We start from the raw sequence: 27,023 nt of genomic DNA, 5'->3' as shown, positions 1-27,023 counted from the left end.
TCTCTCCCTTCCCTTCTTTATTGCCTTTTTTTCCTCAGTTCTTCCCACCCCTCCTGTCGCTGCTTTGCCTCCTCTCTCTTTGCTGTCTCCATGTCTGCTCCCTTCTTTCCTGTCCCTTTGCATTTCTCCTCCTCAGCTGCTCCCAGCCTCTCTCTTTCTCCCCATGTCATCCCTGCTCTCCCGCCGCTCCTTCTTCTTTCCTTCTCCTGCCCCCCCCTTCTGCTCTCTCTCATTCTCCCTTCCACCCATAACCTCCATACTCCAAGTGCATGCAGCCCACTCCCTTTGGCTTCCCAAAGCCAGTGTGCGCAGCCCTGCCCTCTCCCGTGGAGCAGGTAGGAAGAAAGAAGCAGACAGAACTGTCTCAGGGTGAACACCCCTCTCGTCCTATTTTTAAGTTCTCCTCCTCCCACTCGAGCTTTTACACGTGTCTAAGCACTGGCCATTCTCCGTGAGAACTGTGTTCACAGGTGCACGAACTGGGGAGCATCCCCACTGCCTCCCCAGCAGCCCCTGAAGCCGCAAAGCAGGGACCTGAGTAGGGATGGGAACAGGTGACTGTGGGGCTGGCAGTGGGCATCGAGAGGGCATTAGTCCCCGTGGCCTAGGAAGAGAATATGGCTAACCCCCCCCCCCCCAGGACAAGGTGCCAGTCCTCAGGAGAGCCAGGGAGAATTAGGGGAGACTTAGTAATGTTCCTGTTCTGCCCACCACAACCCCATGACGGTTGGTAATATTTTGATCCCATTGTTGCACGTGGGCAGGGTTAAGGAGGTTGCCTAAGTCACAGAGCTGTCAAGGGGCAGAAGAAGCCATTGGGCTGGTGGCCCCAGAGCAGATCAGTGCACAGGTCTCTTTTTCTTCTGGGCCTCAATCCCTTTCCTCAGCCCTGTCTCTGTATCCCTTCTGCTCAGAAAGGCATATTGTCATTTAGATGCATAGAATGTTCAACACAAATGGCCCTTAGAGATCGGATAGCCTCGTGCTGTTATTTTAGAGACACAGAGGTTGGGAGGCCAAGAAGTGGAGACCCCGTGGCCAGTTGGAGGTCAAACCAGAAGCAGGTCTTTCTGTCACACTCTGTCCCAAACCTCCAGGTCATTTCTTGCCCAGCATCGTCTGGCCTGCTAGGGGAAAATTTGTTCAAGTTTCCAGAAGAAGAGAAATTCATCAGGCTTAGAGGGATGGCTTTGTGCTTATAATCTGATGACTGTTTAGCCTCCTGATCCAGAAATGCTCAATGAACCATTTACCTCTGAGCACAGGATCTAGCTTTTGGGGCTGCTGGGTTCAGGGTCTCTGAGGGAAGCCCTGCTGACCATGGAGGCGCCACATGTGGCGTCAGTATGGGTAGGCCCAAGCTGTAGCCAGAGCACTCCTCCAACCTTGGTAGTGGTGGTGGTAATGATGATGATCATCATCAAATTGCCTTCATGTACATGACCTTATTCAATCTTTAATAGACCCTGAGGGAGTAGGTGTTACTCTTCCATTTTATAGAAAGGCAAAGGACGCCTCTTCAGAGGGCTCTAGTTCTTGCCCACCTACCAGTGAGTGGTGGTGCCAAAGTTGGACCCCACGCCTCCTGACTCTAGAGCTCAGAGTCAGAGCCACACCCTTGTCTGGGCCTAGCTGATGGGCCTCTCTTCCCCCACCTCCCTGCCTCCTTGCACAGAGCCTGGCCAGCCGGCTCAAGGAAAACATGGAGAAGCTGACGGAGGAGCGGGATCAGCGCACTGCAGCTGAGAACCGGGAGAAGGAGCAGAACAAGAGGCTACAGCGGCAGCTTCGGGACACCAAGGAGGAGATGGGCGAGCTTGCCAGGAAGGAGGCTGAGGCAAGCCGCAAGAAGCATGAACTGGTAATGCACCCTGGCCCCCAGGGCCCCAAGCAGGCGGCTGGCTGAGTCGCTGCAATGCACACACCTACCCCCTGGGCTGGTGGGGGGTGGGCCACCAAGAAACCAGAGTTTAGATCATTGGAAGGAAGAGGAACATGTCAAGGAGGCAGTCCAGGAAGTCCCAAAGGCAGGCCAGAGGGCCAAGGGTGGTACCCGAGGATGAGCCCAGGCTTGCAGTAGCCTCCATGGAGCTCCTGCCTGACTGGGAGAGACGTGAAGCGGGATTTTTCTAGAGCATCTGGGTGAGAGACTAGCCCTCCTGTGAACTGGACTGCCCACTCTGCCTCCTAGGAGATGGATCTGGAAAGCCTGGAGGCTGCTAACCAGAGCCTACAGGCCGATCTAAAACTGGCATTCAAGCGCATTGGGGACCTGCAGGCTGCCATCGAGGATGAAATGGAGAGCGATGAGAATGAGGACCTCATCACCAGGTGAGGCAGCCTCTGTGGCCACAGTGGCCACACCGAGGCCTTCTGACCACCTCTGGAGCAGGCCACAAGGTAGAACAACTGTGACCTCTGTCCCCCTGCCACTGAGCCAGCAGCCCACCTTTCCCTCACCACCAGACCCCAGCACAGACCAGACCCTGTCCTGTCACACACAAAACTTAGGGCCTGCCCTCTTCCTCCCTGTCCTCCCCGAGCCTCCCAGGAACCTGCCTCTCCAGATCTGCCTGTTCACAGTGAGTTATTTCTCCTGTTTAGCTGCATTTCCGATGGCGCCTGCCCCACTCTGGGGAAGGCAGAGATTTAAGGCCTGTAGTGCCTTGTTACCGTGCCAGAGATTTTCTCTCATAAAACCCACTCAGGGAATGGTTCAGGAAAGGGAGAGGGAGATTTGTAGTCTCAGGCTGAGGAAGAAGTCCCAAGGCAGGTAGACCATCGGCTCTAGGGGGCTGAGGGTCGGGCCCTGGAGAAGCTCCCAAGGCCCCGTAGACCTGCCCCCTTCCTGTGTGAGCACGGGTGCCCCATCCTGCAGGCTGAGTCCTGGCCCACACAGGGTGCCTGCGCCTTTGGGGCAGGAAAAAGGTGCCCCAGGGCAACCCAGACCTCCCTCTGAGGACAGCACTGTCACTTGGCCCCACTGCCGCTGGCCTCAGCCAGTCAGAGCCATCTCTTGCTGAAGAAAAAGGGATCCTGAGCTGAGAGGTCATCCTCTTTGGTTTGCCCCCCCTTCTTTCTGGCCCCCTTGCCTACCATTTTCTTTCTGTTTCCAGTTTGCAGGACATGGTGACAAAGTATCAGAAAAGAAAGAATAAACCGTGAGGACTGGAGCGCATGCGCTCTCTGCCTCTCCCCATGGTGTCTAACCACCCCTAACTCTGGCTGCCCCCCCCCCAGGGCCCTTGCCGCATGCTGCACATGGACACAGCCTCTCACACCTCCTCCCAGCTGGTCTCATGCTAACACTGCTGACTCTGTCCTGAGGGGAGGCCAGGCGAGGGTCTGGGCCCTGCCTCAGAGGTAGAGGGCGGGCAGTGAGGCATGCTCCCCCAGGGAGGCTCAGGCTGCTGGCCCTTCATGCCCTGGGTGGGCAGGACCAGGGGAAAGAGCGGCCCTCCAGCAGAAAAAAGAGCTCAGCCTCAGCCTGGAGCACCACAGTCTGCCCTCCTGAGCTCCAGCCCTGTCCTCCCTCACAAAGCCAGAGGAGCTGCCTCTGCCGGCCTCTTTCTCTAGGGGGAAAAGTCTGATTGGGTTGGAGTTGTCCATACTGTAGGGCTCCTTTGGAGCCTGAGCCGCCGGAAAGAAGCAGGTACGTTTCGTTTTGAAAGGACCCCCCCCCAAAAAAAAAGAAAAAAAAAAAGAAAGGACCCCCCCCCCCCCCACCTTCTCATGGCAGACAAAGGTGCGAGGTGAGGAACTGCCACCTAGCAGTTCCTTGTTTGGAGAAGGCATCCAGCCAGCTAGTCACAGGCTGCCCGGCAGTGGCCCGGGAAGGGAACACAGCCAGATGTGTTTACTCCCTGTGGGCACTTTGGGCAGAGGGGGGGCCCCGGGCGTTTGTGCTGGTGCTGTCTTGTTCGTGCTAGTGCAGCCAGCCCAGGAAATCCACCCGCTCTTCAGTTACTTCTTTCTGGGCGGGAGCTGGACGGCGGGTGCAGATGCACAGGCCTTCAGGCAGATCAGAGTGATCCTTCGTTAGGTTCGCCAGCACTGTTTGTTTGGAGGTTGTTTTTTTAGTGTGGCATTGGATTTCCTCCTCCTGCTCTCTCTCGCCTGGCAGGCCTCCTCCCCTGGCCAGGATGGGCTGGCGGCAGCGCAGAGGACTCCGTGAGAGCTAATGATAAATGTAATAGTGTGTAACAGTGATAGAGGGCCGCTGGAGCCCGGTTGTCACACACAATTAATATCCCCCGCCATTCTGTCTCCGTTTGTTTGTTCCCCTGCGATTCGGCTCCCAGTTAACTAATAGCACATGAGCCTGGACATAAATTGTATTTGACTCGAGGTTTAATTCCGACCATTTAAAATTTCAACTGCCCCCTGAGCCTGCCTGCCCCTGGAGTTTGTTTACGGGCCTGATTATTTAAGGAAAAGAACCTAAACATCATCTATAGGCTTGAAACTAAAAGGAAGGCGAGGGCAGGTTGGCCAGCTTCTCAACCCATTTGCTGCCCTGAATGTAAGGAGGAAAATTCATATTCTGGGTACGCTACTATGTGTCCCCTGTGCGTTCTAGCCCTGCCATCCTTGGGCTGTAGAGAGCTCCGAGGGCTGATAAAATGCACATTTAAGATCATATTCTAGACCACTGCAAGGCAAGGGCATGTGCGCACATGCATGTGTGCACACACACGTGTGTGCACTCACACAGGTGTGCTGGGGCGTGCGGTCCTCACCACAGTCCTGCTGATGCCAGAGGTGGCCGTGGCTCCATCCTCAGCAGCTGGGTTTCAGGTCCAAGTTATTGAGCGAGCGAGCGCATAAGTGTGCTAAGGTGGGCAGAAAAATAATGTTTCGATTTACTTAGAGATACAGTTGTTATTGCCATAACCTTAATGAAAGCAGTAAACAGTGCAGTATTAAGGGAGATTTATACAGAAACACTTTTAACATGTAGACATAGATTTTGTGATGCATACAGCACCTCCTTTCTAAAGGCAATCAATATGGTTATGAACGGTGGTGATAAATTACAGGCTCTGAAGCTAGAGAAGGAGGTTTTTTGCACGAGTGTATAAATCAGGTGGTATTGGCGTTCCATGGGGCCTGTGTACCATAGTAAATCTGCCAGGCTTGGAGAGGCACAGGGCTTGCATTAGTGGTTTTGGGCTGTCTGCTAAACTCCTGTTTACCCTGGGCATCAGCTAGCCTTGTCTTTGTTCTAATTCTGTATTTGATGGAAACCCATAAAATATGGGCTTTGTTCCCTTCCCAACAGGTCATGCTCCCTACAGTCCTCAGTACAGTGTCTGGTGGTTTCCTCTGTGTGTGTGCGCACGTGTGTACACACACACACACATGCATGCATGCACACACGCGCATGCCTGTGCGGCTATTTATTCAAGAACATAATTCAGGAATGGTGCTGCTCCTGTTGACACAGATGAAAGGAGATTTGTGTCAAGGAGAAATCCTAGCATGTCCATAGCAGGGGAATGTGGGAGCAGACATTTTGCAGAATTCTAAAAGCATTCTCATTCAGAAGCCCTCTCTAAGCCCTCACTGCTTTGTAAAGGAGTCACCATGACTCCAGCCTCAGAATCTGACTCCTTTGGGCTTTTCTGCAAGTAGAGAGGGCTCAGGCTGGCTTGGCCAGACCAGATGTGCAACTGGGAGCAAGAGCTGGCAGCTGCCTGAGGGAGGGAAGAGGAGACTTGGAGAGACGGAGCCATCCCGTCATCTGGGACTTTCTGGGCTCAAGTGGATCTCCAGGGCCCAGTTTGAATCCCAGAGTTGTTGCCACCACCTCAGGAAGTGCTGATGCCCCATCCTCATCCTCCTCTGTTTCTTAGGGGCCAGGGAAGTATCAGGGTGGATCTGGGATCTGGTCTGTCATGCTCAGGTTAGCGCCACCATTGGCTGATGAGCCTCTAGTCCAAGCTGACCTGAAGGCATAACGATGCCCTTCTCCAACCTGTGGCTGGCAGTCTAGCTCTCGCAGCAAAGGTGTGGGAAATGGCCACTGCTGTGGCCCCATTTCTGGGAGTGGGCAGACGAGATGGAGTCAACCTCAGGGAGTAACTGTAGGGCCTAGGACTCCTCTTTTTAACCGACAGCCATTTAGCCATAACTCATCAATGGATGGTTTCCCTGTCATCCTCATTGGTTCTGTTTGACGGAACAGCCAGCCTGTCCCAAGAAATAGAATAGGAGGTGCCTCCGTGTTCCTCAGGGTCCTGGGGGTGGCTATTGTACAGTGTGGCCTGCTGAGTGGGGCCGGGTCCTTGTGAACTGTGTGCCCCATCTAACCTCTCTTGTTCTCCCTGACTCACTGATGTGCATGCCACCCCGCATCCTACCCCCACACCCACCCAAGACAAACCTGCCACCACTTCTGCGTTCCCTGCTGGGCAGTGGGTGATCTCTTCCTCCCCTGCCTTGCCTACCTTTCTGCTCCTCATCCCACAGCGAGGGGGACTCAGATGTGGACTCAGAGCTGGAGGACCGCGTCGACGGAGTCAAGTCATGGTTGTCAAAAAACAAGGGGCCTTCCAAGGCAGCTTCCGATGATGGCAGCTTGAAGAGTTCCAGGTGAGCATGTGGCCTTGAGCTGGGAAGAAAAGCCACCTCATGCACCAGGAATAATGGAGTAGGGCCTTGATCCCAAAAAGACCAGGCTTCATGCTCCCAGCATCTGTTGTCTGACATGTGGAATGAGCACAGGAGGCTCAGTGTCTTCTTAGGGTCTGTGGCACCCTTGTTCTTCCCAGGAAATGTTTTCCTACCAGGCTTGGGGCTTTGGTTTACTGTAGGTTTGAATTCATCCCCGCTTATGCATCAACAAATGTTGGTTGAACCACTTGCAAGTTTGAGCACTGGAATCAAGGCTGGAATGGGGCATAAGGAGACTCTGGATCCCACAACCCTGGACAGGGCTGGCTTGGGCCGGTTCTGGACCTCTGAAATCTTAAGGGGAATAGCAGCAGAAAAGGCACTGGTTCCCCCTGACTCCCCTGACACAGCTACATTCCTCTTTCTCTGCCCATTCTCTCCTTCCTCTGATCTTTTCACCACGTCCCCTCACCCTCCCTGCAACCCCACGCTTTCTGCTTGCACCCATCCACTGGAGGAACTCATTCCCCTCTTGTCCAGCCAAGTCAGTTTTCCCATCATGCAGACCCTACCCCTGAAATCCAGCTGCACATTCCCCATCCTGCACTTCCCCAGCCAGCATGGCAGCAGGGAGGGAGATCCTCTGTCCTCTGCTCCAGTGCCTCCTGCTGGCTCCCCAGCCTCCCAGCTTCTCCCCAACTCAGAGCCATCCTGATTCCCCCCACCCCATCCTTGCTTCCCCACCCCCTCCCAGAGGCTGCTGGCAGGCTGGATGAACAAAGTAATCCCCCTCCTCCTCCAGCTCCCCTGAGGCCCCTTCCCAAGTCCAGCCCCCACACCATAAGCACCCAGCCGCCCCCTCTAATTGGCTTAATTTATTCAGCCAAACAACATTTTGTTACCGCAGATAATGCCGCCTTCCCGCCCCACTGCCGTTCACCATGGCATGGCACAAGGCTCCAGGTAGTTGACAATGAAATAAATTGAACTAAACGTTTTAGAGGGGGAAAAGTGATGAAATAGAACAATGGTCTAATTTACATGACATTCTCCATGAAGCTATTTTCACTGACGCAAATTATTTTGCTTCATTTCCTCCAATGCTCTCAGTGCCACTTTGCCAGGGTGCTGCCGGGTGCTCCCTTTGCCTCCTGTCTCCTCCCTCCCACTGTGTCTTTATTCTCTGGGTTTAATGCTGGCTCCTCTCTTTCTCTCTTTCTCTCTCCCTCTCTCATTCTGTCTGTGCTGCCTCTAACCCACTACTGGTTCTCTCTTCCTGGCCTCACCTCCCTCCCCTAGGACGGCCCTCAACACCTCTGGGAAAGAGGGCAAGGGGGTGGAGGAGAGGCCCGCCTCAGCACTGAGCTCCCTGAGCTACCGGAAACGGCTCACCCTGAAGGACTCCATCGGGGGCACTGGGGACGAGGACTCGCTCTTCACCACCCTGAGCGAGCGGGCGGCCTCCCCCGAGAGGCCCCCCCGGAAGACCTGCCCGGGGCCCAGGGATGAGCTGGATGAACGCAGCTCCACCTTCTCCGAGGCCCCCAGCCGCCGCACTGGCCGGGGGCTGGAGAAGAGGTGGGGCTCAGACTTTGACCGGGCCTCCACGGTCTCTGCCCCCACCAGCCGGGCCTCTTCGGCCACCCGGCGTGGCTCCCGGGGCTCTGGTGAGGACGGGGCCCGCTCCTCCATGAGCTTCTCGCTCTCGGGCTCCCCCAGTTCCCGGCGCAGCACCTCCCGGCTCGATACCCTGTCCGTGTCCAGGACCCTCAGCCCTTCCTTGAGCCGGGCCTCAGGCCTAGGCCGGGACAGCCCTGATTCCCACCTGTCCCTGGGCCAGAGCTGCCTGGATGCGTGGGATGACACGGCCAGCGTGGCCTTGAGCGAGGCCCACTCCCAGTACAGCCACCCGTCACTGGCCCGCAGTCTGTCGGTGCCTCCGCGGCCCCGCATCTCAGCCTCTGTCACCGATGAGCCTCTAGGCTCTGGCATCCGTCCTGCTAACCGTCGCTCCTACCTGGACCCAGACCTGGAGGCCGCCATCAACGAAGTCTTGAGCTACAAACCCGTCCCGTTCCAGAGGAGCAGCCTGGAGCCCGACTCTGAGGAGGATGACCGCAAGAGCATCCAAAGCGTCCGCAGCGTCCAGCTGGACCTCCCAGCGCAGGCCACCAGCATCCGCCGCTCGGCCTCTGCCGCTGACGTGTCCCGGGCCCAGGGCGGCCGCAAGGGCCGCAGCAGGAGGAGGAGCAGCTCCAGCTCCAGCTCCAGCTCCGAGGATTCCTCGGAGCACAAGCGGCGGAAGAAAGGGCGCTCTCGAAAGAGCAAGAAGAAGTCCAAATCGAGAAGAAAGAGAACAGAGACAGAGTCAGAGTCCTCATCAACATCCAGTGGCTCTACCATGTCAGGCCACAGCCGCTCAAGCGTGAAGAAGGGCCCAGCTGTGGAAGAGGAGGAGGCCGGGCAGGCACGCCGGCAATCTCGGAAGGAGGAGAAGAAGCGCAAGAAGGAGGTGGACAGCCTGATGATGCGGTACCTGTACCGACCCGAGAGCGACTAGTGCAGTAGGTGGCACCCGGCATGGAGTGCAGCATGGAGTGTGCCGCTTGGTGTGAACTAACTAATGTGCTCCCACCTCACCTCTCACCGCTTGGGCCTCTCCATCCAACCCATCCAGATGAGCCAGCCTGGCCTCAGAGAGCTTTCTGGCTACCGTGGAGAGTGAGGCCAGGTAGTCCATCTGAGCTCCAAGCCCAGTCACCTGATGGTGCTTAGGATGGTCAGTCACACTTATTAAGTCCCTAATAACAGGCCAGGGGCCCTCCTAGATATTTGCCACACTTTGTTCACCTAATCCTCATACTAACTCCGTAACAAAGGTCTGACTAGCTCCATCTTCTAGGAGAGAAAGCTGAGGCTCAGGGAGGCGAAGTCATTTGCCAAGGTCACATAGTTGGGAAGTGATGTTGCTGGGATCAGAATGGAGTCTATTCAACTTACCCTTGACTGCTCTTCTGTATGGCCCAAGGCAGAGCACATGGGTGAGATATTTGCTGTGTGTGCCTGGCAGCACCAATATGGGAGCTTTTTGTCCATGGCCCCAACAGGCTGGTCTTGGGAGAGGGCTCTAGCGGACCTTCCTGGGTGTGAGTTGGTGCGTTAGTGGCTCTCATCTATTATGAGGCCTTTGGCTCAGCTCTTCCCTGCCCTGCAAAACCACCTTCCTCCCTGGCACAGAGCTCAAGCCTCAGAGTGCAAGGCTTACAGGGCTGCAGCCCCCACAGTACCACACCCTCCATCAAACCCAGAGATGCCTGACTCCCTCCCCATCCCTCCCACCTGAAGCCCACACATGGGCGTCACCTCGTCTCAGCCCATCTTAAAAAGTTATAATGAATAGAAATTAGCAGCTGCTTGAGTGACAGCCCCCTCCTGGCTCTCCTGCTTCCCCCAGCCTTCTCTCTGTGGGAAGGGAGATCTAGCAGTTAGGCCCTTTATGCCCACACCCCCACCTCAGAAGAAAGGCAAAGACTGACTCACTGGAATCCCATTGTTGCCAGTTTCCCTGGTGGGTGGTGACACTTGGATCACCCTGGTTATGTGAAGCTGTTTTTGGCATAGTACCTCCCAGAGCAAGCTTGCTGCTTCCCAGGAGGTATGACCCCAGAGTGCAGCCCCCCACCTGGGGCATGGGCACTGCTTCTCAGGTGCATGAATTAACACACACCTGTTGCATGCCTTTGGGCCTCTAATGCCCTGGAGCCTCTGAGCAAGTAACAGCGAGTTGGTGGAGTTCTACCCAAAGGGACCAGTTATGATCTAAGAAACGGACAAGTAGAAGTGAATGTTATCTGCACTCCTTGGAAATGGGTGAGGGGTTGGTGGGGAGAGGGTGGAATTTAAACCTAGACCAGGCTCATGGCCATCTTGGATTCCTCAAACCCTGAGCTGCTCTGAAACCAAGTCTTTGGGCTCAGCACACCTCTGTTGCTTCCCCTGTGTGGCAGATGGTTGCAGGGTGCTCTGGGAAGAGCGGAAACATCTCAGTTGCACTAGGGAGCTGTTTTCAACCCCACAGTGAGAAAAGACAGGAGTCACAATATTGTGTCTACCACATCAGCCTTCCCCTCAGCAGCCCTGCCAAGTGCCCAGCTCCCCCAGTGCAGGAAGTGAGTTGATAGGCCAGGCCCTTCTGAGCACTGCACCCCTGCCTGAAGAGGGAGCCTCCGGCCTTGCCAGGCCCTCCCACACTACCCAGCAACTGGTGTATTTCAGACCCAGTGCTTTCAGCCCAACGTCAAAAACATGTGATGCCTGCTTCTTCCCCCAGCCACCTGCACAGTTCCTCTTGTCCACCAGGAAAACCGGAGTAGTCCCGAAACCCTACACACCACCACCAAGGAGGACTGGATTCACTGCAGGGAGAGTGGGCACTGAGCCAGAAGAAGCTAGCCAGCCAATACAGAGCCGGCAAGAGGAGGGCCAGGGAAGGGAGGACCTGGCCGGGCTCTGCACAAACTGGCTGTGGGTAGAGAAACTGCCAAGTGTGGGGCAGGGGCGGAGTGGTGGCTTAGCTTCCCATCTGGCAATGCGGGACCGGTGAGAATTCAGAAGGCAAACTCATCCATAGCAAAGGCAAGGGGAGGGGGCTGCCACCCTGGGCTCACCCAGCATGAATTAGCTTATACACCAAATTGTTTGTGACAGCAATGTGCAGGAAACGGCTGGCTTGTGGGAAGGAAAGCTTTTTGAACAATTTGGTTAAAATGTTCAAATTGCCAGTCCTGACTCTTGCCCTGGGGAGGAGGCTAGCTGCCTGCTGTTGGCTCTTCAGCTGTGGCACTGTGAATCCACCAAGGAGCCTGGCTGAAGCATACCCAGCGAGGAGCAAGGTATTTTGTAGCTCCCTGGAGCTCCAGAGAGGAGCATGGAGTTGGCCCCCTCTCCAGCCACCTCTGTCACTTGTCCCACATCTGGGGCAGTGCTAGAACCTGGCTATCATCTATCCAGGTATCTGCTTGGCAGGCACAGAAATGTGGGAGTGGGGGCTGCCGCCCCACTCAGGAGAAGCACGAGAATGGAAAAGATCTCAGACCAGCCCTACCCTGCGGTGCCCTGTTTACATCTGGATCGCAGCCCTGGCATCCACCTTGCCCCCCTGTCTGCCCCCAAAATAACCCTACTGTTTTTCCACAAAGTCCTCTTGCCCAACAGCAGAACTTTGCACTTGGGTGCCCAGAAACTCTGTCCAAAAATTGAAAATAAAACCAGGCTCCCACTAATTTAGAATTCAAACAACCCAAAAGCTAAAATAACCCCAATTTTTTCTATGTTGCACAGTCATCATTGAGCTTTATAATTTTGTCCCTGAGATACCCTAGAGTCCTTAAGTGCCTTTGGCCCATCAAAGTAAGACTCATTTATGTTCAGTCTAGTTTGTATTAAATGTGTTTTGTGCTATTCTGATTCCTTTAAAAATGGTAATTCATTCATGAGAAATATGATAACTATTAACCAGACTGCCCCATTCCTGAACCATTCTGCATAATTGAACATGTATTCTATCAGGCTCTTCCTTCTCCCCAGGGAGACAGAGAGAGAAAGAGAGAGATAGAGAGACCTATCTTTACAAACCCCCTGGGCTCTCACCCAGGTCAGCGAGGAGCATTCAGATTTGTTCATTTTTTCTCTTCAGGTCACCTAATCTAGCAGCAGGGTGGAGTCAGCAAAAGGCCTGAGGTTTAAGAGTCCAAGTTCAAATTTACTTACTGACTGTGTGACCTTGAGCGAGATGTTTCCTCTCTTTGAACCAACTTCCCGCTGACATTTCATAGAGTTGTCCTGAAGAGTAAGACACATATCCAGAGTGCCTGGGACAGTCTCACACACAGGAAGTACTCAATAGCCAAACCCTTTCTTCAGACACAGTTGGAAAAGCTAAGAATGTGATTCTTTCTTGCAGAACCCTGTTTCCTCTTCTTTTGGTTTGAGGATAGAAGAACTTCGAAGGGGCCAGTAAACAAGGTCCCCGCTCAGATTCTTAAAGCAGAGTTGTGAGCAGAAGAGTTACCAAACTCCTGTTTATCCTGACGGAAGCTCTCTAGGATCTGAAAGCAGAGTGGTGTCCTCGGGAGTGGAGTGGGCAGGGATTCTGAGTGCAGGGCACTGGTAGGGGTGGAGCGCCTCTGAGCTGCATTTTGTTCAAGAGTGCTGAAATTATGGTGCACTTGAACCTGCAAAGGCAGCAGAGGTGGGAGGGGCAGGGGCAGGCAGCCCTGAGGCTTTGGGAAAGAAAGAAAAAAGAGAGCGGAGCAAGAGGTTTCCATCCTTGCTCAATGCCATGAGCCTGCTTTTTCCAGGGATAATGCTTCTTCACCTCCTGGTGAGGGGAAGTTGGAGGCTCCCAGCGACCTGATGAAAACTCTCCAGGGTTGGGTTATGGTGCCAAGGAAGGGATGCCTGTGCTACTCCAAAACAGAGGTCTTGCCAGTCCCTACAACCTGAGCCTCCATTCCTTGTGATGAGTGGATGATGCCATGGTCAAGGGCAGAAAGTCTCAGAGACCTCAGGAAAACTTGAGGGGAAAGGGTTCAGGTCTGGGAGTATCCAGTAGGGAAGGAATTCTGTTTAGGGATAAATTTACCTTAGGCAGGCTGGTGCCCTGTAATCTACGAGACCTGTCAGCATGGTCCATGGACCACCTGCATCAGAATCTTCGGGGGAGGAATTGAAAAAGCAGAATTCCTCAGTCCCACACAGAAGCCAGCAAATCAGAATTTCTCTGGGGAAGAACACAGGAGTCTGTAGCCAGTTCTTACGCATACCCTATAGCACTGCTTTCTTGGGAGTTTCAAAAGTTTTCAGAATCAAGACAATATGCTCCTTTCTGTCACTACTCTGAGTGTGAGGGATTGAATTTGCTTTTCAATCTGTGGCTTTTGGCAAATGCTGTGACAGGGCCTTGGGAGCCTCCCCAGACCCAAAGGCTTTGGTGCTGAAGGTAAAGATCATCTTTCCAGTGACCTTGTGCCTCTCTCCCTGCAGCCCTACCAGCTACTGGAAGTCCCTTGCCCCTGACCGGTCAGATGATGAGCACGACCCTCTGGACAGCACCTCCAGGCTGCGATACTCCCATAACTATCTGAGTGACAGCGACACAGAGGCCAAACCAACAGAGACCAACGCATAGCCCAGGGGAGTGGTCTGTACCCCTTGCACCCAATGGCTACTGCTGCCACAGCGCCTCTCCCAGGAAACAGCAGGGCACAGGTCTCCCCCACCTGACTGCTGATCTGCATGGGAAACACCCAGCCCCGTTGGGTCAGGGGGCTTTCCAAGCTGTGGGTGTCTGATGTCTCCACATGGAAGAGGTGGGGGGGGGGGGGAGAGGAGTTTTCGAAAAGAGAACTTTTTGCTCCTTCTGCCTCCAGAATGCCACACTCTTGGCTTCTACCTTGGGCCACTGTGGGCAGTGGCAGGTGGCTTGGCACTGCATGGAGCCAGCAAGCTGACCTCCATCTCAGCCCCCTGCTCAGGGACAATGGACAGATGGCCTGATGGGACACTCTAGGTTGCTGGGTCCATGGGGAAGAGTCAGGGGATGGGGCAGGAACAGCAATTCTCTACCCCCTGCCCCCTGGGTTGAGGGCTTTCTCTTCTCAGTGCCTGCTGTCTTTTTCCTTTTAATTTAAATAGCCAACCTCTCCATCACAGCTGCATCCCTGAAAGAGTGGGAGGGGGCTGTGGTGGCAGCTGGGGTTTGCGGGAATGACTAGGGGAATCTCATCTCCATCTTCACTCCTCAGAGAGCAGTCCTTTCTCTGTGCAGCTGGAGAGACCAGTAAGTGGAGCTGGGTCCAGATTCTTAAGTCAGCACGAAGTGGGGCTCTCAGGTGTTTCTGGATTTGGGTTGAGCATGCCTACACAGACAGGGGTGCATATGTACTATCCAGCAGTTCCAGCCCCCACCCCCCATCGTCTCATCAGTGTGTTACGTGCAATGATTTATTTAAGACTAAACCTATTCCACCTACACCGATTCAGGGCTTATCCAAGCATTGCCTCCCTGCCATTCTGTCCAAGTTTCCTGCACCATAGGCCCAACTTGAGAGGGAAGGCCTTGAGTTGAGGGCTTGTGATCAGAAAAACTGACGATGGGGGTTTGGGTCAGTACTGGTGTGTATTAGACACCAGTCCTCACATGTGTCCTGGGCCCAAGTCATTTTTCTTCTTCCAGTTGCCCTGCCCCCACACGCTCACTCCAGACATGACAACATTAGGCCCAAAAGTCCCAGCCCCCACCCTACAGGTCATCCCACCAACCACCAGGCTAGGGGGCCCAAGGGCAGTGCCTGGTGCCTCTCCCATCTGCTGTCCCCCCTTCTCTCCTGCAATTGGTTTGTACTCATTGGGCTGTGCTCTCTCTTCCCTGTTTACCTGATGTATGGAAATAAATGCCCTTTCCCTCCCGGCTCTGCCAATTTTCCCGCTTGTTCCTTCAGGCTCAGGTTAAGTCCTGGGTGCTCACTGGAGAGCAGAATCAGGATTCTGCTGGGGACTTGGGGAAGTACCCGGGTCTCTAGCCTACTCCCACACCAGACCGGTGCCACTCACAGCTTTGGCAGGTAATTTGGGGCAGGCAAAGGTAGAAGGATGAAAAGGTTGATCAAGGAAGACAAACCCCTCCTTTTATTTTAAGAGCCTGTGGATTGTAATCAGAGCCATCCACACCACATCCTACCCTGGCCTCCACTCAGAAATGTGGACGTCCCTCTGGTTATTAAATCAGAGATCCTGTCTTTTTTTTTTTTTTTTTTTGGATGCAAGTCCTTACTAGGCAAAATTTTTAGATTTATTTTTAATCATTCCAAATATGATTTTTTGCTCAAAACATGGCAGAACTCTCCTTGGCCTCCAACCCCATTGGCCATAGGGCAACTCGAGTAGGCTGGGAGTTCTGGCTTCTCTGCCCTGCTCAGTCCCTGCCTTCATGCCTCAGTCCACCCTTGCTCTGCTCACTGACAGCTAAGAGGCAGCTCTTGCAGAAAGGCAAAAACAAATGACTCCCTCTCCTCCTCCTCCTCCACCTCCTCCTCCTCCTCTACCTTCTGTAATGTGACCAGTTATAATCCCTGCACTCATAAAGTTTCTTTTACAGCTGGTCAGTCAGGCTCCCCTGGTTTGTACAGATAGTCAGGAAAGGGTATCACACAGCCCTAATGCCAAGGCTCTGGTGATGTCAGCCACCCAGAAAGGGTCAAGAAAGGGAAGGAGGGAGGAAAGTCCCCCAGAATGAGTGGGAGAGGAGTGTCAAATGGATCCATCTTGAATGAAAGAGACTTCCCCCTCCACTGCCCCAGTTGAATAGAGAAGGTAGTAAAAGTAACTTTTTTTTTTTTTTTTTTTTTTTTTTTTACTGCTGGCTCCTCACATTCATCTTTTACTTGTCCTCTCAAGTTAGATGGGTGTGTTTTCTGTTTCTTGCAGGAACTAGTATGACAAAGTACCTCCCACCTTCAGACAAGATCCCAATTCTGTCGACCCACACTGACTCAGGCTTAGGCCTCTGGCTAACTGGAAAGTCCATCATCATTATCTAGTAGTCTAGGGGCAGAAGGCTTATTATTATTATTCAAGTCAGAGAACTTCTATTACTAATTTATTCATTCACTTGACAAATATTCCATAACTGCCTCCTATGGCCTAGGCACTGTTCTAAGTGCTGGGGACCAATGAGTTTCCTTCTTTTATAAAACAGATATTCTAGTGGAGATGCTGACATACAAAATAGGTAGGCACTGCACCTACTAATATAATATGTGCGGGCTTTGGGTGAGTAGAGAGGAGCAAATCATAGTGTTTGTCATCTAGGGGTTTGTGGACATGGGCAGACCCATGTGGAAATAATTACATGAGAAAACAGAAGGAGAAAAAAGTTGCTTTGGGCATATTATGGGGAGAGAATGGGGTGTGGGGTTCAGGTGGAGGAGGATGGGAAGGCTTCTAAAAGGAGCTGGTATTTTGAACTGGGGCTTAAAGAAAGGATAGCACTTCCACAGGGCTCCTGGAAAAAAAGAAGAGCTTAAGCAAAGGACCTGAGGCAGGAAAAGACGGTAGGGATCTCCACAGGCAGGGATCTTCTAAGGAAGCCGGACTTAGCCTCACATGACCAACACTTCAGGTTGCCACAAAGCCCCTCGGCCAGGGTGCTAGGCTCCAGGCTGGGAAGGAGGCAATGCCCTCAGCACCAACTCCCCAGGGGAGTCCAGGGGCCTGCAGGGCTGTCAAAGCCCAACTTTATTTGCGTGCGCCTTCAGAGCCCTCCCCTGTACACTGTACACTCATGGCAGCTCTGGTCACTAAGATGTAAATGATTCTCAAAAAACAGGCAGCAAATCTGCCCCTGTGCCAGGCTCAAAGCTGCCTTGATAGCATCTCCTCTGTCATCTCAGACCCTCAGGACTGCTCTAACTCCTGGGTGAGAGGTGCAGGTGAGGACCAAAGGCTCCCCATGGTGGCACAGGCTATGCCCAGAGACAAGAGCGGCCCACAGGGACTCCTGAACTTCCTCCTTTGTCCTGTGTCCTCTTGGCAGATTATCCCAGCTGTGCCCCCTCATGCCCCGCCCCCATGCCTGGTGGCACAGACACTTAGCGATTTGCTCCTTAATTGTCCCCCAGCTAGGCTGCGCAGATGCAGCTCTTTAATCTCTCCTGATAAATGAATCGCGCAGCTCCTTTAATCATATGTTCATATCCAAGCCAATTTGAATCAATTTGGCAGTGAGCGTGTAGCAAGAGATGCCATGACTGCTGTTTTCCCCTCAGGGCCCCCGAGCCTGCGCTTCTGCTGTCCTCATCCTCAGCAAAGAGCCCAGGAGGCCCATTGGAGAAGGATCTCCTACCTGAATGGTGGGAACTTTTCAAAGTAAATCATGAATCCCTGTCCTCCGTGCTGGGCTCTGTGGGACTAGAGGAAAATGGGTCCCCAAAGGCCTCCCACGGGGGAGGGGGGCGGGGCCCGAGTCCACAGCCTCCCTTGGCCCCTGAACAAAGGGCCCCATTGTCATCCCTCAGAGAAACGACTGCCTGAAATCTGACCATAATCCTCCCCCTCCCCTTTCATTTCCTCTGAGCTGGTTCTCAGGGAAGCTGGAACTCCTCCCCACCTTCTACATAGCAACACATTCCAGACCAACCTATGGTATTTGTCCTTGCCTGCTGCTGCTACTGGCTGCCTCCCCAGCTCCTTTCATCCTTCCCCAGGAAGTAGTCCATTCTAAATCCCCCAGCCTGCTGGGCCACCCAGGACCTGCTTGATAATGCACCAAGTTTTGCTGCATTTGGGGCTGCTGCTTTTTCACCTGCAGAAGTCGTGGCCACGTGCCGTGGTAAAAACAAAATACAAAAGTGGCCAAAACCTGCTTACAGGAGCGCTCTTGACGCTAGCACTGAGACCTTGGAGAAGGGGCTTAATCTCTCGGGTTCAGTGTCCTCAACTGTAAAACAAGGTGGTCGTGCTGGCAAGAACCTCCTGGCTCCTAAATTCGGGGGAGCCCCTCCCTGCTGCCCGCAGACCCTCCTCCCCCCCCCACCCCTTCATCCCCCTGGGTAACGAGCCAGAGGGAGCGGCGGCGGCGGGCGCTGGGGGAGGCGGTCCTCTCCCAGGGCGAGTCTGTCTGTCTGGGGTTGGTCCTATCCAGCGGCTCGGCTGCTCCTCCGCCTTCTCTCCGCGCCCTCTGGGTTTTCCCCGGGGGCTCGGCCAGTCCGGGCAGGCGCCCTCCCATCCGCCCGGAGCCCTGTATTAACATGTTCATATAGTATTTGCCCGCCCTGGGCCTGCAGAGCACCTACCCTCCCGCCCCCGCCCCCGAAGGGTCTTCCCGCAGCTCCGCGAAGCCGGGAAGCCACTGCCATCGCTCGGAAGGTTCCTAAGCTGTTGACTGGACCGAGCCCATCAGCCTTGCCCTTCGAGGATTCCCTCTGCGTGAGGACTGGTCTCCGTCAGCCACTCGACCTTACTGTTTCCCACTTTTTTGAGGGCTCTTGGAGGTCCTTGGCAGAAGCTCCCAATGAGGGGTACCTTTTCCCACCTGTCACCCGTCAGTAGTGACCCCGGAGATGGGGAGGAAGATGAAATCAACAATAGTTCCCATTTGCTGAGCACCTACTATGTTCCCATTTGCTGAGCATTTACTATGTCCTCTAACCTTTATCACAACCATGCAGTGTCCTCTCCCTGAGGCTCCAAGAGGTGATGTGTATCCTAAAAGGATCCTCAGCTTGGTTCTACCAAAGGGCCAAGCATCTCCCAGCTGCTCTGGCCTTGTCAGGGGATAAAGGGAGTTGAAAGAGTGCCAAGAATCACTGTCACAATCCTCCTCTCTGATGGCTGTGTGCATGGTATTCACCAAAGCTTGGCCTAAGTAAGGAAACGCTTCTTGGCATTTTGGGGGGAAATGTCAACCTTACATTTGTGTTGCTCCTTACAATTTTCAGAACATCCTCCATACATTATCACATTTGTGCTTCATGCATATGGTGCCAACACTATGAGTAACAGCTCCACATGGCCCGGAATGCATACATTAAGCTATATTCACCTCAGTCTAATTTCATTACAGTATAACGGAAAAATCCAGACCCCGTTCTCTGGGATTTGATCTGGAAGGAGTGATTTCCAGAGCAATAGTCATTTTGGAGTTAACAAGGAGGCTAGATTGTTTAGAAGGAATTTCACAGAAATTGAGTCTTTTGTAGTGTAAACCCTAGTGATGGGTCATATACATGAGGGAGATTCCAAAAAAGGATGTGTGCTTTGCAATTGAAGTCAGTGACATAAATCTCCCAGTGGAATACTTAAATGTGCAGATAGAATTTGTTTTAGATATCAAAAGTCAGCTATGACAGTTTAAAAAAAAAAAAACACCAAAAAACTCAAAAAGGATATTAAGGTTCAACACCATCCAGGCAAATTATATTTGAGGTGGATTAAGAGTCAAAGAGTTTCCACATTTTAATAAATTTTTATATGTTTTGCACCATATCTATGATCTGACTAGATTAGGAAAAGAAGCAAATGGATTTTGGGAAAAGAGGACACTAGGGATTTGAAAGCAGAGAATCTAAAAAGGAGGTTTTTGGGGTTTTTTTTTTCTTTCTTTCTTTTTTAAAACACATTCTGGTATAAGAAGATGTAGCCAATAGCCTTGGAAACATTATGTCTTTGAAAGACAGGTCAATGACTGGTAATCAGGCAAATACAAGATTGTATGCAGTGAAATAGGCCTCAGGGCTCATATTTAGTCCTGGGGACTGGCAGCTTCATACCTTTGCTTGGAGAGCTGCTTCTGGCCCCCACAGGAGTACTATCCTTGGGAGAGCAAGGAAGAGTTACCCTAGAGAGTTGCACTGCCCTGAAGTTTCTGCACTAGAAGCATGGAACTCGTGGCCTGCCTTTGAGAGTCCTAGAGCTCATCTGTGGAGGCTGTTCTTTCCAGTGGACCACATACTGAGCCAACAGAGCAAAATTTAATAGTAGAAAAGGGGCTTCTGCTCCCAGGCACTGGCAAAATAAGCCTGGAGAACCAACTAGAAAGGGAGGCGCTCTTATAGCTCTGTGAATGGGTTCTTACCAGAATGTGTACACACAACAAAAGTGCACGTGAAAACACAGATAAATAGATAAGTGTTAGAAAAAGGGACCTTAAAAATTAGAAATAGGTTTATTTGAGGATGTGGGTTATAGATGAAGTATCTCTGCTTATAAAGTTTGCAGACGGCTTTTTTTAAGTCAGTACAGATGTATGTCTGTGCCAAACACCAAAGAAGGGCCCAAATTGTCATATTAGTGTGATTTTAAAGAGTAGCTTCTTTCCTGGCATTTCGTAGATAGAAATAGTAGTGCGGTGGGGGGAGGGGGGGACCCAATGTGGCAAAGCTGCTTAAACTGCTTAGATCCCTTGCTGGGGGTGGGGGAGCTGTTTTTAAAGCAGCAGGCATCTCTTGGCATGGCTCAGAGTAGAAGCTGGAAGAGGAGCAGATTGGAGGGTGGAACCTGAACAGGGTATTTAAGGGAGAGGAACGCCGGCGGGGGGGGGGGGGGGGGAGCATCTAGACGGGCCCTCCGTGCAGCCTGGAGCCCTGCAGGTGACAAGTTTAGGCAAGGAAACTCTTGTACTCTTGTTGAGGGACTGGTGGAGTGGGGTAAGGAGAAGCCGAGAATCAAAAGGTCATTTAGGATATTTGTGTCATGGTTATTATATACTTCTTTTCTTTCTTTTTTTAAAGATCTCTGTGAGTAGACATGGTTCAATGGCCAGACTTTGTGCCTGGCTGATGGGTTTGTGCTTCTCATACCTGACTCCATCCAAGTAGGTTTAGCCCCTTAAGGAAAAACTATTTTTGCTGTTTCAGAGAGTCAAGCTAGTGAGTTCTCTGAGAAAATGAGAAGGTGTAGGTATGAGAAGCGGACGCCTGGGGGTTCAGGCTTGGCAGAAGGTCCGGAGTAAGTCCCCTGGGGCTGGGGGTGGGCTTCATCTCCCTCCTCGCCCCCACTCCTTGCTCCCCAGTAGAAATCAGCTACAAATCTCAGCTTGTTGGGAACAGATGGCCTTGGCTGACGAATAAGCCACCGCAGGCTGCTCCACCTGTTCTCGGGCTGGAATAATCAGCTAGAGACAAACATCGGCGCTGAAATAACTCATGGCAGCGGGTGATGCGCAAGCACAGATTCCAAAAATCTCTTAAATAGACCCCCTCCAAGTCTCTCCCCTTCCCAGCGCTAGAGGCCATCAGGGAAAGGTAATGGAGCGGAGAAGACAGATCGAACCCCAAACTGAGCCTGATGCCGAACCGGTGGTGCCGCGGGGTGGGGACAGGGATGGGGATGGAGGGCTGGGGGGGGTGGGGCTGGGCTGGTTCTGCATGGGAGGGGCGCAGGGTCGGGTGGGGGCCTCGTTCACCTGCTGGGGCAGGAAGTTATTTCGCAGGAGCATGTGGAAAACAATGGGAATGGTCAGTCCAGGTCAGGGACAAATGTGAGGAGATCCCACCAGTCACAGAAAGTTGAAAACTGAAAATTTGGGATTCATTCGAATTGTTCATTAAAGGAGTGATATGCAAATGAGACCAAGTTCCAGCGAATCTCTCAGCAGCTCAGACAGCTCTGCCAGCAGCCGCTGGGGGTGGGTGTCTGGGTGCCCCTACTTCTTTGGGTTTGTGTTGCCTCCCCTCACCTCCTTGATGAAGTCAGCTAGGCTAATTAATGTTCCCTGGCAGAGGCAGATGAGCATGGGGGGGAAGGGTGACAGCTCAGGCAAGCAGTGGTGACAGCAGTTGGGGAAGGGGAGAGTGCCATCTGAGATGGGGGTCCAGCTCCAGTGGAGTCAGTCAGGAGAGGGCGGGATTGAGAGACTGGGACTAGGCTGATTTCTTGCTCTGGGTGCCTCAGGCAGGCGGCTCCCCTTGGTCCAGCAACCAACCCCAACCTCCTACACCTTGGGGCACGGACATGGGGACTCTGAGTCTCCAGAGGCTGGGCTGGCTGAGGGAAGAAGCCTGAGAGCCCTTGGACACCCCACACCTCCAACTGCATCTCTAACTGCCAGGTACCATGTTCCCCAAGTGGTTTCTGTGGCTCTGCCTGCAGTCAGGACCCGTATCTATCATTTAGGGTCCCACAAACCTCTTCTTCCTGAAGCCAGCTGTACTCACGGAGGTGCCATGCCATGGTAGCCCCTTTCCTGTGGGGTGCCAGGCTCTGTAGTTCTCACACTGTTGCATATTAGAAACACTCAAGGATGGAGCACCTGAGTGACTGAGTCAGTTAAGCCTCAGACTTAATTTCTGCTCAGATCGGTGATCTCAGGGTGAAGAGATCCAGTCCCATGCTGGGCTATGTGCTGGGTGTGGAGCCTGCTTAGGATTCTCTCTCTCCCTCTCCCTCTGCCCCCCTCCTCTCTCTCTCTCTCTCTCTCTCTCTCTCTCATTCTCTCGAAAGAAAGAACTGACTCAAGGAGCCCCCCTTTATTATGTTTTGTATACAAGAAGTAAAAAGAATCATTAATGAACATCTTTGTCCATCAAGCAGCTTCAACAATTATCAACACTGAGCAAATCTTGCTTCATCTACCCCCCCTCCCCACCCACTTTCCCATCCCCTTCAGTGGATTATTTTGAAGAAGATCCCAGATACGATATTACTTTGTTAAGAAATACTTTAGTGTCTATCCCTCAAAGAAAAGAAAATGACTCTTGGGGCACCTGGGTAGCTCAGTCAGTTGGGCAGCCAACTCTTGATTTCAGCTCAGGTCATGATCTCAGGGTCCTGGGATTAGGCCTCACATCAGGCTCTGTGCTCAGCAGAGTCTGCTTGAGTATTTTCCCTCTCTCCCTCTGCCTCTTCCCTGGCTCGCACTTTCTCTCTACCTCTTTCTCTCTCTCTCTCAAATAAATCTTAAAAAAAAAAAAAAAGAAAAGAAAATGACTCTTTAAAAAATGTCGTGATACTCTTATCATACCTAAAAAAAAATCATCAATAACTTCTTAATACCAAATATCCAGTCAATGTTTAGATTTCTCTGATTTTATTTCACATATTAATAATTTAATAGACTACATATGTATATACATATCTATTATATATACCCATATATATAATTTTAAAAGTTTGTCCAAATTAGGATCTAAACAACACAGGAGCTTTTTTAAAAAAATTTCTATGCTTAAGGGCCTTCTTACTCAGAGATTCCAATTTAATTGGTCTTGGGTGGGTCCCAAGCATCATATTTTTTAAAGCTTCCTGGGTAGTTTTAATGTGCAGTCAGGGTTGAGAAATGCTCTACCTTTCCCCCTACTGGTTTCCTGCCAACTCCTCCTCATCTAGGCTTTTAATACTTCTCCCTGACTCTAGCCAGTAGACCGGGCAGCTCCCAGAGCAGTTGGCACTATCATGCCTACCCAGACGCGTTGAGGGCTGCCCAGCTTCTCCAGCCTTGTCCTTCAGAGGGGCTTAAACTCTGTGTGGGCACAAGCCTTCCTTTTCCCTACAAATTCACATACCACGTGTGCCCGTGTCTATCTCGTTCTCCTTTAATATGCTTGGGTCTGTTCTTACCTTGCAAGCATAGCAGACTTTTTTTTTTTTTTTCATGAAAATAGAAAATTCCTGCCTCAGGAAAAAAGTGAGAACTTCCCTGGGGCTGTACTCATTTGGCTGCTCAAGTGGCTCAATGCTGCAATGGGCTGAGCCAGGGGCCTGTCAGGGGATTGGCAGCAGATGTAAGGAATACCAGAGATTGAATGGGACTTGAACCCAGCACATCTCGGGGAATCTAAGAAACTTTTCTTTCAAAAAAAAAAAAAAAAAAAAAAAAAAAACTTTTCTTTCCTGAAGATGTTGGCCCCAGGAGCCTTTTAGAGAATGCTGCCCAGGTCCCTAGCTCACAGCCATCTGCTGCCTTCCTGAGGCTGGGGCTTCTGTTCTTCCCCTATGTCTCTATTTCGCCTGCCTTTTGGACTCATTCCTCCCTCCTGTGTCCCCCACTCCATGCCTCACTGAATGTTGGTGAAACAAATCTAGTCTAAAATAATGAGCAATCAACTACCCTGATGCTTGGGGCAGGCTGGGCAGGGGCTGGGGGGAAGGGGTAGGGAGCTGAATCATTTATAAGGCTTAATAAAGATGCAGATGAGCATGCTGACTAGGAGCCCCAGAGCTGGGCTTATTCATTATTCAAAGTTATGTAAATGCCACTGGGTCTTGCACGTTAGAATCCTGCCCCTTGCCTCTGATGCTCTCCCAGCCTGACAGATCCAGCTCACCTTGTGCCTCCCCTTTCCCCACCCCCAGATGCTTCCATTTGCCCTGCCATAGGCCCTGGTCCAGAAACCCATTTCAGACCCTACCTCAAGGATAATAAAAAATCCTAGATCTGGGATGCCTGGGTGGCTCAGCGGTTGAGTGTCTGTGTTTGGTTCAGGGTGTGATCCCTGGGTTCCAGGATCAAGTCCTGCATTGGGCTCCCTGTGAGGAGCCTGCTTCTCCCTCTGCCTATGTCTCTGCCTCTCTATATATATATCTCTCATGAAAAAATAAAATCTTTTTTTTAAAAAAAATCCTAGATCTCCTCTCTCACCAGAAGTCTTCCAGGAGCTTATGGAAGAAAGGCCCTGGCCTTCAGGAAAGTCTATATAGGCCCAAATAGATGGACTTCTGGCTGTTACAGATTTCCAAGGAAAGGATACCATAAGAGTGTTTATGTGCATGTTTTAATATCTCACAAATCTACTTAGTGGGATAGATTTCCTGAGGTCTAACCTAAATCCTTCTTGTTGCCCCGAAGCCCACCACTGAAATAAAATATCCAATAAGCAAATTCTTTCATCACCTGAGAAGTAAAACTCAAGTATCGTCACCCCTGCTTACTGTCTCCACAATAATTCAACTTTGTTCACTCCTTTTACCTTTTTAGACAGTTGAACCTCCTCTTCCAAGTCATACTCACACTCCTGAAGCTTTTCGGCCTGTCCTGGGGTGCCAGATTCCCATGAGGGCTGAACTCGTACCAACATCACATCACCACCTCTTGCCCGCGTCCTAAGGACTGACTCATGCTCCACAACCTCCTGGGTGCCAGGACTCATGTCCCTTCCTCTGACTCTCTACTCCCTGAGCCAATCTTTCCCTCCCTTTCCTTCCCACCTCATCCCTCTCTAGCTTTTCAGTTTGGTGAGGCTGAGAGAATAAGAATTGGGTCAGAGTCTCAATGGCATCGATTGCCTCTGCTTTCCCTTCTTTTCTGGACTGGCTTTCTTCCCTCCCCCCCACCCCAGCCTATTTTTAGCCTGCCTCTGTTTTCCTTAGTCTGGTTGGCATCAGCACTGGCCTCTTTCTCTTGCTGCCCTTATCTCTCCCCTGCAGCCTATACAGACCCCTGCTGTCCTTCCAGAGGTCTCTCATTGCCTGCCCTGCTGACTGTGATTTTCCCTCATCTTGAAGATAGGTAGAGTCTGCCCGAAAGGGGATGGCTGGCTTTTCTCAAGCACAAGGGAAGCGGGGAGACAATGTTGATAGGTCTGTTTCGGCAAATCCTTCAGTGTTTCTAGAACCCTTAAGTTGTCTCCCTTCCTCTACCCACCCCACCCCAACCCTGGCCTTCTACAATGGTGTTTCCTCTCCTCTGTGCCCAGAGACTCTTCATGGCCTACATCCCCTCTTCTCTTCTAGGACCCCAGCCCAGCCCAAGAAGAGGTGCTCTGGGGCATTCCGGAGCAGTTTCCTTTGGCTTTGGGGGTGAGCAGCAGCCCTGGAGGTCTTCAGCTGCCTTCTTGGCCTGCACATTACTAGTCTCTTCTTCAATTCCTTTTTTTCTCGGCTTCTCCCTGACCTCATCCCTCCCCCCAACGCCCCTTCCTACTTGCACTTGCCCCCGCCCCTGCTGCCCTCCCCCTCGGTTTCTAGGACACACGAGTACAGGCAGAGCTTGTCAGCATCCCCCACTTGTCCTTTCTCAGCCTCTTCTAGACATTGGTCCCCTCCTTTACTGTCACCAGCAAGCTGAATAAGACTGGATATTTTGGAAGGGGAGCTGCAGCTGGCTGGGGGAGGAGGGCAGTACTGGGAGAAGCAGAGGCAGAGGGAACTACGGGCAGGGAGCTGTTGAATGAGAGGGAGAGGTTCCCAGGGCCCTTTCTCCCCAACTTTGCCAGCTTGGGAGATGGCAGGATCCTACACTGATCTCTGTCTCGGTACCCCATTTTTTTCTCTCTCTCAGAAATAACACAATACCTCACTTTACAGTTTACCACGTCCTCCCACACATTTCCTGGTATCTGCATGGTGCACTCCTTCTCCTCTGGGCTGCTCAGATGCCACTTCCCTCTGAGTGGGGGTGGGGTGGGGGGTAGGAGTGTGGGGGGGTGCTGTATCACAACCGTGGCAGAGGGCAGCCCTTCCCCCAGCATTCTCTGTCCTCCCTGCCCTGCTCTTTTTCTCCGTGCACTTGTCTCCTTCCAAACCAGGATATAATTTACTTATACATATTTCTTATATGTCTTCTCTCTGAACTGGGTGAACACCCCAAAAGCAGAGATCTCCATCCGTTTTGTGCGCAGGTACACCCACAATGCCTAGCACAGTCCCAGGCACATAGCAGAATTTCGATCAATCTTTGTGTATTTGATGAATGATCTCATTTGATCCTTGCACGCTCTTGTAAATTTGGTCGGTATTACTATCCCCACTCTTTTTACTGCGGTAAAATATAAAATACACATAACATAAAATGTACCATTCTAATAATTTTTAAGTGTAACAGTTCCATAGCATTACGTACATTATCTTATTTATTTATTTATTTATTTATTTATTTATTTATTTAGGAGGGGGTTGGGGGACAAAGGGCAAGG

General features: G+C 52.0%; 1 protein-coding gene across 11 annotated transcripts in view; it reads left to right on the top strand.

Moving 5' to 3' along the window:
* The window catches only part of MYO18A (myosin XVIIIA), a 97,337-nt gene extending 82,242 nt beyond the window's left edge, over positions 1-15,095 (top strand). For 4 of the 11 annotated variants that reach the window (XM_055326127.1, XM_055326147.1, XM_055326137.1 and 1 more), the window contains 5 exons: positions 1,676-1,861; positions 2,192-2,331; positions 3,117-3,161; positions 6,472-6,594; positions 7,915-9,179. In XM_055326127.1, the coding sequence (XP_055182102.1) occupies positions 1,676-1,861; positions 2,192-2,331; positions 3,117-3,161; positions 6,472-6,594; positions 7,915-9,175 (1,755 nt within the window). In that variant the 3' untranslated portion in view covers positions 9,176-9,179. Of the gene's footprint in view, positions 1-1,675; positions 1,862-2,191; positions 2,332-3,116; positions 3,162-6,471; positions 6,595-7,914; positions 9,180-13,659 lie in introns of those variants that run through there. The other 7 variants (XM_055326185.1, XM_055326165.1, XM_055326188.1 and 4 more) reach the window with 5 other exon arrangements.
* The last annotated feature ends 11,928 nt before the right edge of the window (positions 15,096-27,023 follow it).

This window comes from Nyctereutes procyonoides, unplaced genomic scaffold (assembly GCF_905146905.1).
Source record: "Nyctereutes procyonoides isolate TBG_1078 unplaced genomic scaffold, NYPRO_anot_genome, whole genome shotgun sequence".
Taxonomy (NCBI): domain Eukaryota; kingdom Metazoa; phylum Chordata; class Mammalia; order Carnivora; family Canidae; genus Nyctereutes; species Nyctereutes procyonoides.
This window is presented reverse-complemented; position numbering and strand designations above follow the sequence as displayed.